Source organism: Callorhinus ursinus, unplaced genomic scaffold, assembly GCF_003265705.2.
Source record: "Callorhinus ursinus isolate GAN/ISIS: 27379988/994484 unplaced genomic scaffold, GSC_fseal_2.0 scaffold45, whole genome shotgun sequence".
In the NCBI taxonomy this organism is placed as follows: Eukaryota; Metazoa; Chordata; class Mammalia; order Carnivora; family Otariidae; genus Callorhinus; species Callorhinus ursinus.
The window spans coordinates 557673-575819 of record NW_027397107.1 but is presented as its reverse complement, the minus strand read 5'-3'; the positions used below and the strand labels follow the sequence as shown (position 1 = coordinate 575819).

General features: G+C 59.2%; 1 protein-coding gene across 1 annotated transcript in view; it reads left to right on the top strand.

The window, feature by feature from the left end:
- ADAMTS7 (ADAM metallopeptidase with thrombospondin type 1 motif 7) overlaps positions 1–18147 on the top strand; it is a 43269-nt gene that overhangs the window by 1663 nt on the left and 23459 nt on the right. Inside the window, exons 2-8 of the mRNA XM_073882135.1 lie at positions 6294–6649; positions 8238–8403; positions 9395–9585; positions 14262–14345; positions 14657–14781; positions 15536–15685; positions 16812–16955. Of these exons, the coding sequence (XP_073738236.1) occupies positions 6294–6649; positions 8238–8403; positions 9395–9585; positions 14262–14345; positions 14657–14781; positions 15536–15685; positions 16812–16955 (1216 nt within the window). The remainder of the gene's footprint in view (positions 1–6293; positions 6650–8237; positions 8404–9394; positions 9586–14261; positions 14346–14656; positions 14782–15535; positions 15686–16811; positions 16956–18147) is intronic.

Sequence of the window (18147 nt, the reverse complement as noted above, 5' to 3'; positions counted from 1 at the left end):
CCCCCCCCCCCCCCCCCCCCCCCCCCCCCCCCCGCCCAGGGCTGCAGTTAAGTGGGGAGAATGGTATTTTCCCCCGCGGGGTGCTTGTGAGGATCCAGATGCTGAATGTCAGTTGCTTAGCACAGGGTAGAGTGACCCACAGAGACCCAGTGAGACTAGGGAGATCTTGGGGAGTCCTGTGGCTCGGACCTGTCATTTGGCAGTGGAAACAGGGCAGGTACCCTCTCCCATCTAATCTGCCCGCACCCCCGTGGGGAATGTCTGTTCTGGTATCCCCATAGGTACACAGTGTGGGACCCCCCCACCTGCCCCCACTCGGGATGCCTGAGTCCCAGCTGCTGAGCTGTCATTTTCTTTGGGGCTGCCCTGGGAGTCCTCGACCAGGGGCTCTCTACCCACTCAACACTACCTTCTTTGAGACCAAAAGGGCATATCTTGGACTCACTTTTAGGAAAGTGTATTATGAGTTTTTCTCCTGTGACTAATCAAGGGACCTATTGGGGTTGATGGGACTGGGGCCCAGTACTGCCCAACCCTAATTGCTGAATGGCATGTGTGAGCCCTGTGTGCATGCCGGGCACAACACCGGCTGACCGGAGGAGGGCAGCACCTGTCTCTCGCACACTCTGGTTATTTTTTCCTCTTTGGCATGAGCGTGGGGTCAGGTCGTTTGAAGGGCTGGACTGTAACTCTGGTTTCTGATAGGGAGGGGAGGGTAAACACGTTGGCATTTCTCTGGTAGAAGCAGTGAAGTGACAGTTCTGTCATGTAGGGATGAAATTCCAAGTATTTAACACCCGGTGTGGCCGGGCTCAGTCTGTTCGGAACAGGGCTCCTGACCTGGGAGTCTTGCTGTCTGGTGCTCGCGGCCGCACTCTCGTTCTGCCCTGCGGCACCCACAGAGCCTGGAGCCCGCAGTTCCGGGGGTGAGAGTCTCAGCCAGTCTCTGCCAGGGGTCAGCTCTAGGAGACAGTGGAGGGGCGTCTGCCTTGTAACTCACTCAGCCCCCTTTATAAGATATTTTATTTATCTTTTAAAAGACCTTATTTATTTGAGAGAGAGAGTGCGCATGAGAGAGAGCACGAGCAGGGGAGAGGGGCAGAGGGAGAGGGAGAAGCCGACTCCCCACTGAGCAGGGAGCCCGACATGGGGCTCGATCCCAGGACCCCAAGATCGTGACCTGAGCCGAAGGGAGATGCTTAACTGACTGAGCCACCCAGGTGCCCTGATCCCCTTTATAAAATATTTTAATGGCAAAACAATATAAGTTACAAAAAAGATTAGTGCAGAGCAAAACAAGAACATAAAAGTTATTGCAGAGTGATAACTTCTTGTAAGTATTTTTCTTTTTTTATTAAAAAGCGCTTTTTTAAGCCATTAGGCAAAGAGATAAAACAGGCTTCTAAGAAATTGTGGCGTATTCTTTAGAACCTCTCTTGCTAATTTTCTCTTTTAACTTAGCTCCCGATTGCTGATGCTGTCTCCTGTTGTCAGCACCTACATGGGAGCTCATTCAACTCACACAGCCGAAGGGAGCAGATATGGTGATGATCGTACCCATTTTACAGGTGGAGAAACAGACTCTGAGTGGTTCAGTAACTTACCTGTGGGCTAACAGCTGTGGGTAGCAGAGCTGAGATTCATACCGGGCTGTCCGGAGAGCACACGCATACTCGTGCCTTTTAACTGCCTTTTGGTCACATTTCTGAACCGAATAGGCTGCTTCTTTATAACCCACTTTGAATTTCCGTCCTGCGATGTTTGCCCAAGGTCTACAGCGGGGATCCTTAGCAGGACAGCACATCCCGAGGGACGTGGATCCCTCCGCAGGGACACTTGTTTGGAGTTCTTGGGGCCACATCCCCCCCGTGGTTCAGATTTCCCCATCACATTTGTGCCCCACCTCCGCCCGATGCGCCGAACACACTGCTCCTGCCCAGGAGTGGGCCGCACAGCTCCGGTTCCTCAGGACCCTGAGCGCTTCGGGCTGGTCGGCACCCGCACACCCTTCCCTTCAACTGGCTTTAGCGGCCTTGAGGGGGATTGCCCGTGCCCGGGGCACCGCTGGAAATAATGCTTAAAAACGGAGTCTTGGGATGCAGCTGCAGTCTCGTTCCCGCCTCTTCATCCCGTGCCGCTCCTTCCGATCACGGCCCTGGTTCTCTGTGCGGGCGGGGAGACTGAGGCTCAGCACCGTGATGAAGGGACTGCCCGGGCCGCACAGCTATGGGGTGGCCGAGCTGGGACCCGAACCCTTCTGTGTTCCAAGCCCATGTCCCTGACAGTGCCTTATTTTGCCAGGCCACGGTCTCATTTTACAAGACGCGTGCGTGGGCCAAGCTCACCGCCTTCTGTTGCCCGCACCTGCATTATCTCCCGGGCCCATCACGTGGCGTCCGCTCCAGGACATTCCAGGGTCAGAGGACCTCACGCCACCCTGTCTGATGAGGATTTTCTTCACCTCTGTCCATCCAGGCAGTGTCCCCTCCCCTCTGCAGGGCCTCTCAGCACTGGGCTAGGCGCGAGGGTCAGGAGGGCCCTACACCCCTTTCTCGATCTTAAGGGGAAGAATGGTGTCTCGTATTTTCCCGGACTTTGACGCACCTAACGCTCCCTCACAGTTAGTAGCCAGGGGTGACCCAGCAAATGCCACGCACCAGGGCAGTGTTGCTTGTGAACAAACATGGCGGGCAGCCCATCTCTTCTTCCCCCATTTCTGTTAGAAGTTCGGTGCTTTATTTTTTTTTTTAAAGATTTTATTTATTTATTGGAGAGAGAGAGTGAGAGAGAGCATGAGAGGGGAGAGAGTCAGAGGGAGAAGCAGATTCCCTACCGAGCGGGGAGCCTGACATGGGACTCGATCTGGGGACTCCAGGATCATGACCTGAGCCGAAGGCAGTCGCTTAACCAACTGAGCCACCCAGGCGCCCAGAAGTTCGGTGCTTTAGTCATTGAAAGACAGCGTAACAAGAGGTTAAAGGGCAGCCTGCATTTAAGGACAGTTGGGAACACAATAGGGGGCAGTGGGGATGGGCGGGGGGTATGGACCCTCTCCAAGGGGGCTCCCTGCTCCATGCCAGGCACTTCTGCGAGGTGGGAATTGAGGCCTGACATGGATGGATGATAAGACTTTTCAAGGAGAGCTGGAAATTGACATTTTCGGACAAGATCATGTCATTTTTAAACATAGGCAACCGATTTTTTTTCAATATTTTTGCAAGCCAAAATGAACAAACAAGATCAATGAACGGACAAAACCAAGTCTGCAGGCAGTGCCATAACCCCGAATGCCCTCACGAGGACGTCAGAGCGAGGAGTCTCCTCAAACCAGCCAGCCCGCTGGCTTCCAAAGGCCAGCCTCGGTAAGGGTCATGTCAGAGTCCCCGCGAGGCTTAGGAACATACAGATTCTGGGGCCGCAGAGCCCCGGGGCTCTGGAATCCATCTCTGGGCCGGGTCCTGAGCCCTTGCAGCCTTTCAGAGCTCTCCAGGTACCGCTGACCTCCAGCCAAGTTCACTCCCATGGAGGATTTCCGGACTTCCCTGAGGATCACAGTCCCCTGGGGCTCTTGGTAAAAAAAAAACGCAGCTTCCCAGTCCCATTTCCTGGATACGTTGATTCAGTGGGTCTGGGATGGGGCCTGGGAATTTGGTTTAATTTGGTTTCAACAAATTCTTACCCGAGAAGTCTGGAAAGCCCTTGCACTCATGTCCTCTGGAGACTTGGAGAGGGAAGCTTTGCCCGGAACCCCACGGAGTGACCCCGCCTGTCTGCCTCTCGACTGACTGTGCTCTTGGACTGCACCCACTGGGCAGTTGTGGACACTGGGGCACGTCCTCCGGGGCGGGGGGCACACCGCTGGTGTGTACAGGGCTCTGCATGTGGTTTGGCAGGAGACAGGCGAGTTGGTTTCTGCAGCCTGGCCAGGATGGAGCTTCGGGCTGGGCTTGGCTGCCCTCTCAGCCCCAACAGGCAGCCACAGATAGGACCCTGGCGGGACACTTGCAGGGCGTCCAGGCATTCCTATGGCCTGAGGGGTCATTGTCCTGGGCAGCTGGGATTCCGGAGAGCTGGGCATACACCCAGTTGGTCAGGGCAGGACCTCAGGCTGAGAGAAACATCAGACGGGCCAGTGTCCTAACTGCTTCCAGAGCCTGGGGACAGCAGAGAGGGAACGGGATGTGAGCGTCAGCCCCAGGATCCCTGGCCCCCTCAGCGGCGCTGCTCTGATGTGTCGATGTGTCTATGTGTCCACACAAGATTTCTTTTGAAGACCAGGTCTGGTAGCTACAGAAGTTTGAAAAACTTGATCTAGGGCAAGTCCTTTATGGCTGCGATGGGGAAACAGGCCCAGCAAGGGACGGACTGCTGAGAAAGCAGAACAATGTTCCTAAGGAGACTGAAGCCATGTGGGAGACTTGGAGCCCAGTCTCCGCTCTGTTCCTCTCGCTGTGTGGCTCTGGGCCAGTTGTGCACATCTCTGAACCTCCCTTTGCTTTCTTCAGAAGCAGGCTGCAGACTTCACCGCAGGTGGCCTCGTCTGGAATCCCCAGCCCCAGGGACATGGGCAAAATTTAGAGGATCCATGAACTCCGATGGGAAGATACCACATCTTTAAGTTTTTTACCTCTAAGTTAGCATTTCCTTCAGTTATGCATATTAGTACCAAACTGCAGTAGCATTCACAGACCTGTGACTTTGTTACCGAGCCAGAAAACCAACATTCTTCTGTCTCAGATTGATGCTCATCACTACTGCAAGATTACTGTAGTTGTTAGATTTGCCCTTTGATCTTGCTTCATGCATTCATAAAGGAGCGCTTGAGTCTATATCCCACTTCCAGAATTATTTGGATGACTGTATTTCAGTATAATCCATTTCCTTGGCACTTGCTTGCATTTTACCGTATGCATTCAAAAACGTTATTCTGAGAAGGGGTCCATGGCAAAAAAGGTTAAGAGTCTGGTGTTACTGGGAACTCCATGAGGACGGTGACAGGGATTCTGCCAACTGCGAGGGCCTGAGCGCAGGCCTGCAAATTTTTTCTAGGCCTGGAAACTTCTCTTCAAATGAACTCTTGGGGGTAACAAATAAAGCAGAGCTTCTCTGCTGGGGCAGGGGACCACGCATCTGGTGGTCCTCCTCTGGCTCCCCACGCCAGGGGTCCTGGAGGCACGTGCAGAACGCTCAGGCCCCTGAGAGCACATTTTAAAATCCACCAGGCCGTACAATCCATCGTAATAATCACAATCGCCCACAGGTGCAGTCAGCGGGCCAGGCATGGCCGTGGGGGGGGTTCAGTTCACTAATCCTCACAAGAGCCCCAAGAGTGCAAGCGGTGATTATCCCCATTCTACAGATTCACTCAGCATTTACTGAGGAACCACTAAGTCTTAACTACCCAGAGCACTGAGACCGATAAAGGCTGGCGGGTAAAGTCTCCAGCAAAGACTAAGGATTCTCGCCCTCCTGGGCTTTACACTGGGAGAAAATAGACAAATGGAAAAATAGTTAAGGGCGCCTGGGTGGCTCAGTTGGTTAAGCGACTGCCTTCGGCTCAGGTCATGATCCTGGAGTCCCGGGATCGAGTCCCGCATCGGGCTCCCTGCTCAGCAGAGAGTCTGCTTCTCCCTCTGACCCTTCCCCCTCTCATGTGCTCTCTCTCATTCTCTCTCTCAAATAAATAAATAAAATCTTTAGAAAAAAAGAAAAATAGTTAAAATGTTAAGCCACATGGTGTGTCCGATGTGCTTTGGGACGAAATAAAGCCCCTAAGAGGGACAGGGAGCTGCCGTTTGAAAATAAAGTGGTCAGGCGAGGCTTCAGTGAGCCCTCTTGAGCAGCACGGGAAGGAGGTGAAGGTTTTGTTCCGCGGCTGCTCAGCCCGAGAAAGCAAAGCGGGTTCCACCTGGAGGGGAGAGCCACGCAGCATTGCGAGGCGGGAGCAGGTGTGAGGCCAGTGGGCCGAGCGGCAGGAACTCAAGCAGGTGTAGCAGAGATGAGATTAAGGAGTTACCTTGCCCGGGGCCTCCTTGGCCATTGCCAGAGCTTTGCCTTCTGAGATGTGGCCACGGCAGGGTTGGGGGCCGGGGTGGGGGGGCTCGATCGATCAGTTTGGGATGACTCCCTCAGGCCGCTGTGCTGCAAGCGGCCCAGGGGCAGGCGGAGGGGGGGGGCGGTTGGAGGTTATCCGGGTAACCCCGGGCAGAGAAGCGGGCTGGGGGAGGCATCTGGGCCTCGGACTCTTCCGCTGCCCCTTCACGTGTCGGTCGCCGCTGGCTTTCTCCCCGCAGGGCGCGGCGTGGACGGCCGCGCAGCGCTGGACATCGTGCACCCGGTGCGCGTGGACGCGGGGGGCTCCTTCCTGTCCTACGAGTTGTGGCCGCGCGCGCTGCGCAAGCGGGACGTGTCCACACGCCGCGCCGCGCCCGCCTTCTACGAGCTGCAGTACCGCGGGCGCCAGCTGCGCTTCAACCTGACGGCCAACGCGCACCTGCTGGCGCCTGGCTTCGTGAGCGAGACCCGCCGGCGCGGCGGCCTGGGGCGCACGCACATCCGCGCCCGCGCGCCCGCCTGCCACCTGCTCGGCGAGGTGCAGGACCCCGAGCTGGAGGGCGGCCTGGCGGCCATCAGCGCCTGCGACGGGCTGGTGAGTGCGCGCCCCCCCCCCCCACGTCGGACTTGCCAGGGGCGTTGTTCGTGCCTGTATGGTGGGGGTGCTGCCCCCCAGGATGGCAGTCCTCAGGCTTGAACTCGAGCCGGAAGCACCCGCAGGCCTTGTTAATAGTTCGCTAGGGTGGGTCTGGGTGGGTCTTAAGCCCGCATTTCTGACCCTTTCCCAGTGTGGAAGCTGCAGGTGCAGAGAGCGGACTTTGAGAATCACCGTGTAGACCGGGTAACTCCTAACATAGTGCAGTCCTTCCTTGGGAGCCTCGGTTCTGTGTTCCCCCACGGATCCCTCGAGGCTGTTCTTCTCCGGCGCAGGCAGCCTCCCCGTTACCTTCCCTCCCGGGAGATGAGGCCCCACCGCCCTGCTCCCGGTGGAGGTGATGCTGGCTAGGGCTTGCTGCCTCGGTTACCTCTCTCCATTTGGGTGCTGGGTTGGAGCGACTCCCACTCCGGGCAGCACAGGGACCCCTTCTCTCGGTTAGGTGACCGGCTCTGCCCTCCCCACTCTGGGAGGTGCGGGTGGGGTGTGGGAAGAGTGGGGGGAACGTGTGTGCATTGTCAGCCGTCCACCGTTCCTAGGAGGGCCCTCAGCTCAGAGTGCTCAGGAAGTCCATGGGCTGTAGCAGGGTAGGACCTAATGATAGACAGCCCGCACCACAGCTGCAGGTCATCTAGACCTCGGAGAGCCTGGGCCTGTCCTCCTTCATCCCGTTAATCTTGTTGAGTCTGTGCAGCAGCTGAGCATATGGGTGCCGATCCCATTTACAGATGATGAGACAGGCTCAGAGGGGCACTTTGCCTGGGGCCACCCAGTTCCTCACTCGAACCCAGTCTCCGGCGGTGCATTTTCTGGTGCTCCGGGCTCTCGGCCCTGCACAGCCCAAGGGCAGATGTGGGGGCCAAGGAGGGAGCTGCAGGGGAGATAAAACCTGTCTTCCTGTTGGAGGCCTGGGCTTCCTCTGGAGGTGGTGGGCTGCCCAAAGACACGTCCCAAGCTCCCCCTGACCCCCCGGCCTCTCTGAATGCTGGCGGATGTGCCTGAGACACCCCTGCCTGCCTCCCTGCTCTGGCAGGCCCTGGGACCAGGAGATAGGATGTCCTGGTGACAGTGGGCATCCCTGTAGCTTGGGTGTGGGCAGAGCGGCCCTGGGAGTGATTCGTCACCTCGGGGAGATTGGGATGCAGGAGTACACAATGACTGGCATGACAAGAAGAGGGAAAATGGTCTGGCTGCCTGGCTGCCTGACTCAAGACAGCCATCCGGGATGGCGTGGAAGATGCCGTCTTAGATTTAGCGTGGCCCCATTTCCTGCTTCTGATGAGGTGGGGGGGGGCAGCATCCTCCTGAGACTGGTAGCCCCTGAGCTCAGCCTTGGGCTGTGTGAAATGGCAGGGAAGGCAGGCAGAGGGTACAGAGTTAGAGGCCCTGTGGGAGGAAAGCGTGTGCATTCGGGGTCAGTCAGGGGTGCTGGGAGCGGTGTGGACTCAGCTGGGCAGGATGGGCCTTGGGGACGGGTGGGCAGAGCGCCCAGTGCTGGCCCTTTCCTGTGACCCTGGCTCTTTCTCAGAAAGGTGTGTTCCAGCTCTCCAACGAGGACTACTTCATTGAGCCCCTAGACGGTGTCCCGGCCCGGCCCGGCCACGCCCAGCCCCACGTGGTCTACAAGCGCCAAGCGCCTGAGAGGGAAACAGCGCTGGGTGACTCCGGGGCTCCAGGCACCTGTGGGGTACAAGGTATGCGCCTCTGCAGCCAGCTCTGGGGGAGGGGACGGGCCTGGAGGCATCGAGCTCCTTTCCAGAAGCCTCTCTTGTCCACACCTCCATGCTCAGCTCCCCTCGAGCCAAAGGGATGCGGACAGACGGACAGACCCATCACCATAGCTTGCCTCTACCTTCCAAATGGGCCGCGGTCCTGAGGCCTCTGCCTGCCGGGCTTGCCCCGGCCGAGGCCCTGGGCTGACCCTCTCACGCCCGCTTCGCCTGCCTCCCCTCCCCGCTCACTGCCTGCTGCACCTGTCAGCAATTCTTCCCTGAGTGGCCAGGCCCGTCAGGGCAGCCAGCCAGGAAACCCCCTTCCTTCCCCACTCTGGGCCCAGCCCACAAAGCTGACCTCTGTTACTGGGGAGCTGGCACCTCCTTGCCCGGCGGCCACATCGCTGGCCAGTCCAGGTAAGGAGCTGCCCAGCACGCCGGCCTCGGAGGCTGCCACAGCTCAGGGCCTCCATTCAGCGGAACAGGCATCCAGACTCACACTTGGGGCCTCAGTCTTCCCGGCTTCCTAGATGTGCGTCCTCCTCTGCCTGGGGCAACCTGGGGCAGGGGAGCAGGTCTCTAGTGGGGATGGCCTCCCAGGCGGCGGGGGGGTTGGGCCCTGGGGTCCCCCTGTGCTGGGACCCACCAACCCCTGCAGACCGGGAGCAACATGGGGAGGTGGGGGCCCGCAGCTCCTTGCTGTGTTCACATCTACCCTTCCGTTGCGGCCCGAGGGCGTCTTCTGAGCTCTCTGGCTGATTCCTATTTACAGCGGGGGATGCTCAGGGTCAGAGAGGGGAAGTGGCTGGGGCAGGGTCGCACGGCACAGGCCTGGGGCAGAGCCATGGTGGGAGTCCAGGCTGCATGCTCTGGTCCCGGCGCTGTCCCCGCGGCCCCAGAGCGAACTGCTGAGCAGAGGCCCTGGAGCCACGCACCCCGCTGGCCGCTAACCCCCACCCCCCGGGGCCCACAGCGTCTGGGGAGCTGGAGGTGCAGCGCGAGCGCTGGGAGCAACGGCACCGGCGGCGGCGCCCGCGGCGACTCCATCAGCGCTCTGTCAGCAGAGAGAAGTGGGTGGAGACGCTGGTGGTCGCCGACGCCAAAATGGTGGAGTACCACGGGCAGCCGCAGGTCGAGAGCTACGTGCTGACCATCATGAACATGGTGAGGCCGCGCGGGGTGGCGGTGGCTGAGGTGGGTGGTGCTGGCGCGGATGGCCAGCGGGCCGGACCCCAGGCCTGGGCAGGAGGAACGATGTCCGGGCTCTGGAGTCCAGGCGGGGCGGGCGGGGCGCAGGGAGTCACCACGAGAGAGCTGGGGCAGCAACAGGGCCTTTGTGGGCTCTGCTGGCCTTTGCGGGGAGCTGCCGGGCAGAGCAGGGGGAGTGGCGGTGGGCGGGCGGGGGCGGGGGTACAGCCACTGCCCCACGCTACCTGGGGGAGCCGTAGTGGGGTTGTGCACTCATGCTGGTCGAAGCAATACTTCCTCCTCTGCGCCGGGACTTGTGGGCCCCGGGGACACGGGTCAGAGCAGCCCCTGCCTGCGACACCAGTGTTCGTGAGAGTTTGAAGGGTCTCTCCGGTTTTGCAGTCCACCAGCTGCTGACCTCAGGCGACACGTGACCCAACGGAGCCTCAGTTTGCTCATCTGTGAACCGGGCATGATAAAGTAGGTGGGGCCGGTCCTACTGACCTGGGCCCCATGTGCCGGTTGAGAAAAGTAGGCCGTGAGAGGGTGAGTGCCTCGCTCGGGTCATAGCGAGCGAGACAAGGCCGAGCCGGCGGGAGCCCAGGCGTCCTGTCTCCCTGGTGCCCTGTGGCCGGCTGGGGCTGGTGATTACGGGACTGCCTGCAGTGCTCGACACTCCCTCCCTGTGGCCGCCCCGTGACAGGAAAGATCTGGGCCCGGCCGTAGCAGGCCGCCCAGCGTGCAGGCGCCGCATGGCCCCGCCGTCCTGGGTGAGGGAGGCTGTGTGCTCTGCGTGCCGGGGCCAGAGTCGCTGCTTCCCCCCGAGCCTGCCTCCCGCACCCCTGAGACATCCAGTCTGGCCGCCCACTTCTAGCAATGAGGCAGGGGCTCTGGGACAGGGGGGGCCTCTGTCCGTGGCCCCCACGCCCCCACTGCCGCAGCCTCACCAGCAAGCTCAGCTGTGGGCCAGTTGCTGCCTGACATGGCCATCCCCAGGCTCCCTGCTCCTTACAGATAAGAGCCACCATCCCCTGCCTGGCCCAGGAGACCTCAGAGCCCCACCAAGCCTCCGTGTGGCCCCACCTGCCCAGCAAGGGGACCCCCTACAGGCCAGGGTTTGGGGAGACTATTGATGGACAGCAGGGCCTGGCCCCCGGGGTGGGGGGCAGGATGAGCAAGGCCAGGTTCTGAGGCCACGGGGTCGTCCTCCCGTCTCAGGGCTCGCCTGACAAAGGCCCAGGAGCTCGGCTGGAGCCCCTGGCCGTTCATTTCCCCTCACCTTTCCTAGGTGTTCCCTGTAGGCCAGGTGCTGAGCCCTCCAGGCTCCCCCAGGGCATCCCCCAGGGGACGGGTCAGCCATTTGGCCTGGGCCCGGGCCCCTTCCTGCCTCCCTGTCGAGGCACACAGGACCCATGCCTTTGCTCTGTGAGGCCCATCCTGGAGGAGGGGTCTGGGCTCTCCTCACTTGTCTGGACCATATCAGGCTTTCCTGAGCTGGCAAGTCTAGCACTGGTCAGGACAGCGTGGGGCCGCCTAGGAGCCTCACAGTGCCAGACACCTGGGGGAGGCGGCAGGGGTGGCAGGGACATGGGGGGGCATGTGGACAGCCTCTGAGAAGGGCTGCAGCCTCGTGAGCACCTGCTTGTTGTCCAGGGTCCCACAGTGACTGCCTTGCCTCAACCTCACCCCCATTTTATAGGGGAGGGAACAAAGGTTCAGAGAGGCCTAGGGACTTGTTCATAGTCACACAGCTGGTTAGTGGCCGAGCTGGAGCTCAGATCTGTCTGCCTCCAAAGCCCCACTCTGTCCTCTGTGCCCAGAGATGGGCAGCCGGGAGGCTGTGGTGGCCAGAGTTGCTAGAAGGGGGGGGGAACAGAGTGGTGGAGATGGGGAGAGCTCACCCCCTTTGTCCCTCTGCAGCAGATGCGTGTTCATTGAACGCTGTTATAAGACAGGATCCCATGTATGGGAAACTGCCTCATTGTAACATTTCTCAAAGAATGTTCCAGGGAGGACTTATTCCAAGGGATGCTAATAAGTATCCTGTGAAAAAAGATGCCCCTGTTGAAGAAGTTTGGCAACAGGGTTAACAAAATGGAACACAGACTTATTTACTGCAGGACTTCTCAGAGCCTTCAGAGCTAAAATGCAATGAGAATCTCTAAAACTACACAGATGGCATTTTCCAAAATTAAGAAGTAAGAGCAGGGGCTTTGGGTCAAACCGGGTTCTGACCCTAGCTCTTGGAGCCTCAGTTGCTCCAACCGTAAACGGACCAGATAGTTACACCTACCTTAGAAGACGATCAAACGGGATACTGCAGGTAGGTTGCTCCGTACAGGGATTATTCCTGTTGGGCTTGGTATGTGTCCTTTGCTGCCCTCCAGCCCCACAGCCACCTGCAGCGCAGCCTCACTCTGTGAGGGCCTCCGGCAGGCCCCAGTTTGTTAGTGTCCTCTTTGTGACAGACCCAGATCTGAGTCTGGGAGCTCAGCTGGGTCTGCACTGGGCATCACAAGTTCCCTGCCTGCTCCATTTTGCATCCCTAATCCTGTTTACGCTGTCTGAGGTCACCAGCCCTTTATGAGCAGCTTGTGTTGTCCTGTCGGCTCACTGGAAGCTTGTGGTCACCTGTAACCCCCAGATCTTTCACAGTAGTGCACACCGGGGCTTGCTGTCCAGGCCTGCAGCAGAGGAGGGCTGGGCTTCCTGGGGATTGTTTATCCAGTTGAAACACCCATGCTGACTGACCTCAGGCCATTGGCAGACACTCACTGTTGAGTGGGTCGGCCAGTTATGACTCTGCCTCCCTCCAGAGCCTCCAGTGTCTGCTTTGCCTTCATGCTTCTTGGGGGCAGAGATGTTCTACGTGCTAAGGGGCAAGCACGGAGCTGCCCCCAGCCCTAACTCTGGTTATAGGGGGCCAGTTGTCGGGACAGGTCTTAGCAGAAACTCGGGGGCTTCTCACCTTCCAGAGCCACTTTGCTGGGACCTACTGCCAAATCCACCTGTCTGTCATCTAGGAAAGACTTGTTCTTTTAATCCGACTTTCTCATTTTCCGCTACTTAAAGTAGCGGAAAGTATCTCATTTTTAAAAAATGAGATAATGTATTGAAAACACTTAGCGAGTGCCCAAGATTCATTCATTCAGCAGATATTTCTTGAGTGCCCGTCGTGTGTCCGGTATGGATGGGTTGCTGGGCTGTTGGAGGGAGCCCACACAGACACGGCCTGCGTAGAGCTTGGGTCTGGCCGAGGAGAGTGACAGTAGTCAAACCATCATCCTGAAGAAAACGCAGATCAGCAGAGGAGCTGCCAGGAAGGACAAGTTCATGGTGCTTTGGGGGTGTCGGCTGGAAGGAAGGCTCCCCGGAAGACGTGCTGGAGGGTTGAGCGCTGCAGATGAGAGGAAGGGTATTCCGGGCTGAGGGCACAGCAGCTGCAAAGGCCCTGTGGTAGAGACGCTCAGGGGATTCTGAGAGCCAGCCAGAGTGGTCGGAACCAGGGAGTGGGGACAAGAGAGGCGGTCAGCGTGTGGGTCAGGACTGGGACTTTGTCCCCTCCCTGTGGACGGGAAGACCCGCTTACTGCTTTAAGCGAGGGCACAGTGTGATTGTGTGGCAGGTGGCCGCGAGGCTGTAGGTGGGCAGGGTACGTGGGGACACCGTGGAGCAACCTCCACTGCCGGTCACACAGGAGGTGCCTGTCCCTTGGCCTGGGTGGTGGCCTTGGAGGTGGATGCGGGGAAGTGGGAGGGGGCAGAATGGGTTGCTGTCGGGGAGGAGGCGGCGCACGGGGGCCCCCGGGGCTCCAGCCCCTGTGCGGAGGTGGATGGTGGCCCACGGCAGCACTGCTTGTCTCCCCCATTCCTGACCTTGGGTCTCAAAGTGCAATTCGTCCCTGTTATCGGGGCCTACGGTGCCCTTTTGAAGTCTGTGTTTTGTCCATTCCAGTTGAATATTTATTTTTCTTGATGGAATCACTAGAAGCCAGCTCATAACTAGGCAGGACAGGCTCCTGCTATCTCCGCCTGCTGGGAACCTGACGCCTGCCCCGGTCGTGGGCTGGCTTCTTTCTTATTCTGAGGGAGCTCTCAGGGAGAAGCTAGCTTTCCCCGCCCCTTTCCCTGCACCTCGATGCACCTGCCGTCTTTGGGGTGGCCTTCTGTCCCCAGACTGAGTGGGGGGCTCCTGTGTAGCCACGGGGCCTCGGAGACAGGTGCATACCTGCCCCATGGGCTAGCAGGGCAGTGGGGAGACTCCTGCCCCCGCCCCCTCTGTAGGCCCTGCCCAGGTCTCCTGCCTCGTGGGAGGGCTCTCTCCTGGGGTGCTGGTCTTGATGTCCCCGGGGCAGGAGGAGACTGCAGGGCTGTCCCAGCCCAAGACAGCAGGCAAACCAGGGCGCTGGGATGGGCTGAGAAGCCAGTATCTGAGCTGTGAGCCAGGGAAGCTGATCCCAAGCTGGTGCTCAGGAGCGGCCTGGGCCTGGGAAGGTGTCACGTGCAGACTGTGTTGTTGCTGGTTGGGGACGCGTGGACGCACTGAGTGTGCAGCCTGTGTGTGAATGTGGGTGTGCACACCTCTGGGCGGGTCAGAGGTGGCTGTCTACACCCTCCCTCCAGGGTGACAGCCCAACCCCATCTCTTGGGCAGGTGGCCGGCCTGTTTCACCACCCCAGTATCGGGAACCCTGTCCACATCACCATCGTGCGCCTGGTCCTGCTGGAGGATGAGGAGGTGAGAGATTGTGTGGCCTCACGCTGCCCCATCCCCTGAGCTGCCCTGTGTGGAAGGGCACCGCGAGCCTCCTTCCCCGGGCAGTGCCCCCTTCGCCCCTTCGCCCCTGGCCAGCCCTCTCTCCGCTCCCCCTGGGATGTACCTGCGGGAGGGGTGGTCAGACTGGAGCTGGACCAGGGCCCACAGGCCGGCTGTTCTCCTGCTGCCCCCCCCCCCCCAGGCCTCTGTGTCCTCTGTCCGTATGGGGGAGGATGGGGCCTGACCCTTCACGGCTCGGGGGAGGCATCAGTGGCTACTCTGTCTGCCCCCAGGAAGACCTGAAGATCACACACCACGCAGACAACACTCTGAGGAGCTTCTGCAAGTGGCAGAAGAGCATCAACATGAAGGGAGATGCCCATCCACTGCACCACGACACTGCCATCCTGCTCACCAGGTGCCACCGGCGGTGGGGGGTGCAGGGCTGAGGCTGGGCTTGCTGCCCTGGAGCCTCAGGATGGGGGCTGGGGACGAGATTCCGTCAGCGCTTGGGGAGACCTTTCTATACTGAAATGATAAGGTTCTAGAACCGTCAGAGACAGCAGGGACACCATACACTTGTGCCATTTCCCCTGTGCTCACGTCCGCACCCGCGCCCGTTCCCCCGGTGCCCCATAGAGCACGAGCCCACAACCTGGACACGGACCCTGGTCCAGTCCAGACCCGCTCACACTTGCCCCGCTTTACCCCAGCTGGTATTCATGTGTGCATGTGCTTTACGTACTTTTATCACACGTGTGAGTTCCCATGTCCACCCCGCGGTCTGGACACGGGGCAGTTCGTTAGAAGGAGCCCCTGTGCCCGCATTGGACAGCCCAAGGCCGCCGCTCGGCCGCCAGCAGCCCCCCGACCTCGGACAAGTGCAGGTCTATGGGAGGCAGTCGGTGGCCGTTCTCCCTCTGCTGGGCCGCAGCAGCGCCTTTCAGCATCCTCCCTGGGACAGGAACCAAAGTGCTGCTCGAGGCTGCTCCCCAGACCTGAATGGGTGTCCCGTGTGCGTGAGGGCCCTGCTCCCGCGTGGCCGCGGTGCCAGTGGGCTGTCTGGGCGGGAGGGGACAGCCTCCCTCCTCGCTCGCTCACTCGCTCTGGGCTCAGGTGGGCCTGGCCCCGGGCCAGTTCAGCCTGAGGCCCGCTTCTCTCTGCACGTGCAGGAAGGACCTGTGTGCGGCCATGAACCGGCCCTGCGAGACGCTGGGTCTGTCCCACGTGGCGGGCATGTGCCAGCCACACCGCAGCTGTAACATCAACGAGGACACGGGCCTGCCCCTGGCCTTCACCGTGGCCCACGAGCTTGGACACAGGTACTCCTGCCGCTCCACCAGCCCAGCTTCCCCACCCTGCTGGGGGCACCAGGTCCCAGCGAAGCGAGTCCACCCTGGTCTGGCCACACGCTGTCCCTGCACTGTCCCCACAGCCAGGCTGCTCTCCTGTCCAGTTGGGAGAGGCCCACCTCGGTCCCCCTGGGTCTGGTTGGGGAGAGTCTTATGTGAAGTGGGGTTGACATGGCCAGAAGGTCAGCACAGGTCTTGAGCGGTCCCTCCACAGTGCTCTCTGTGCTTGCATTTTGACTCTTGGTCCCGCCACACCTGTATTCCCGATTGCTCTGTGACCCCAGGCAAGTGCCCTGCCCTCTCTGGACCTTTGTGTGCTCCCTGTTGGTCGAGGGGGTTGGATTCAGTGATGCTCACGGCTCCCTCCAGCTGGCCCGCCTGCATGAGGCTCCAGGCTGTTCGGCTGGCTGATGGGGCAGCACCTCAGCCCGCCAGGCTCCGATGAGGGTGGCCCACAGCCAGGTCTGCCACTCAGAGGTTTGGGGGGTCATGGTTTACGTGTTCTGGGCTCCTTGAGTGACAGCCACGCGTGCAGGGTCTCAAAGCTGCCCCGAATCTGACGTTCCCTGGCTGTGTCCCCTTGGCCAGTTCCTGAGCCTCTCTGAGCCCCCCCCGGGCAGTTCTGAGGATTGAGCAAGATGGGGTTTCTGCAAGGCCATAGCACAGCACCCGACACATTGTAAGTGCCAAGCAAATATGATTTTTCTCGTCTCCTTCCCAAGGATGGCATCTTGAGAACTTTTCTGTGATAGGGTGGCTCAGACACCCTTCACTCTGGTGCACAGCCTTGGCCGAGGACCCGTGTCAGACCGTGCTGGGTGCCAGGGAGGGAGCAGGGGCTGCGGGCCCCACTGTGCCCCCTGGCCGGCCCCTGCGGGTGCCCATGAGGCTCAGGCAGGTGTCCCGGGAGGAGGGCTCAGGGAGCACAGCGGTCCCACCCACATGTTAGGCCAGGGAGGTGGAGGCTCCCGGAGGGGTTGACCTCCCGGAGGCCACACAGTGGTTTGGTGGATTCATGCTGTGCAGGCCGGCGGGAAGGGCTGGGCTGGTGGCATCCTGCAGCTCACCCGCCCCTGCGGCCTGTGTTCTCACACAGCTTTGGCATTCAGCATGACGGAAGCGGCAATGACTGCGAGCCCATTGGGAAACGGCCTTTCATCATGTCTCCACAGCTCCTGTACGACACCGCCCCCCTCACCTGGTCCCGCTGCAGCCGCGAGTATATCACCAGGTTCCTGGAGTAAGCCCTGCCCCGGGTGGGAGGGGGGCTGCTGGAGTGGCATTCTGGTGCCAGATGGAGGGAAGCACAGAGGGCAGCAGGTGGATCTGGGGGCCAACAGGTGGAGCTGGGGGTCCAGCAGGTGAAGCTGGGGGTCCAGCAGGTAGAGCTGGGGGGGCCAGCAGGTGGATCTGGGGGCCAGCAAGTAGATCTGGGGGCCAGCAAGTAGATCTGGGGGCTAGCAGGTAGAGGGAAGCATGGAAGGCAGCAGGTGAAGTTCGGGGCTAGCAGGTAGAGGGAAGCACAGAAGGTAGCAGGTGCAGCTGGGAGCCGGTCCCCCTGGGCTGGAAGGAGAGGCCATCTGAGCTGTGTCTCAGAGCCAGTAAGAGCTGACACGCAGAAGGGAGAGGATGAGTGGTGTTCCCATAGAGTAGCAGGGGCTGAGACACAAGGGAGCTGAGGGCTGTCGGGAAGGCGGGCACTGAGTGAGGCCTCAGGGATTATGGGTCCAGGAGGGGGATGCGAACCTTGGGTTTGGGATGGGAAGGAAGCCAGACAGGGCACAGGACTGGCCACATGGCCAGCAGAGTCCAGGGAAAACATGCCGTTGAAGGTACCAAAACTGAAGTTTTTCCTTTCTTTCACATCCTCTTAATTTGTTAGAGTGTTTTTTTTTTTAATTTTTTATTGTTATGTTAATCACCATATATTACATCATTTGTTTTGGTGTAGTGTTCCATGATTCATTGTTTGTGCATAACACCCAGTGCCCCACGCAGAATGTGCCCTCTTTATTTTATTTTATTTTATTATTATTTTTTTAATGTTTTTATTTTATTTTTTTTAATTTTTTATTGTTATGTTAATCACCATATATTACATCATTAGTTTTTGATGCAGTGTTCCATGATTCATTGTTGGTTCATAACACCCAGTGCTCCATGCAGAACGTGCCCTCCTCAATACCCATCACCAGGCTAACCCATCCCCCCACCCCCCTACCCTCTAGAACCCTCAGTTTGTTTTTCAGAGTCCATCATCTCTCATGGTTCGTCTCCCCCTCTGACATACTCCCCTTTTCTTCCTCTCCTGTTATCTTCTTCTTTTCCTTTTTTCTTAAAATATGTTGCGTTATTTGTTTCAGAAGTACAGATCCGTGATTCAACAGTCTTGCACAATTCACAGCGCTCACCGTAGCACATACCCTCCCCAA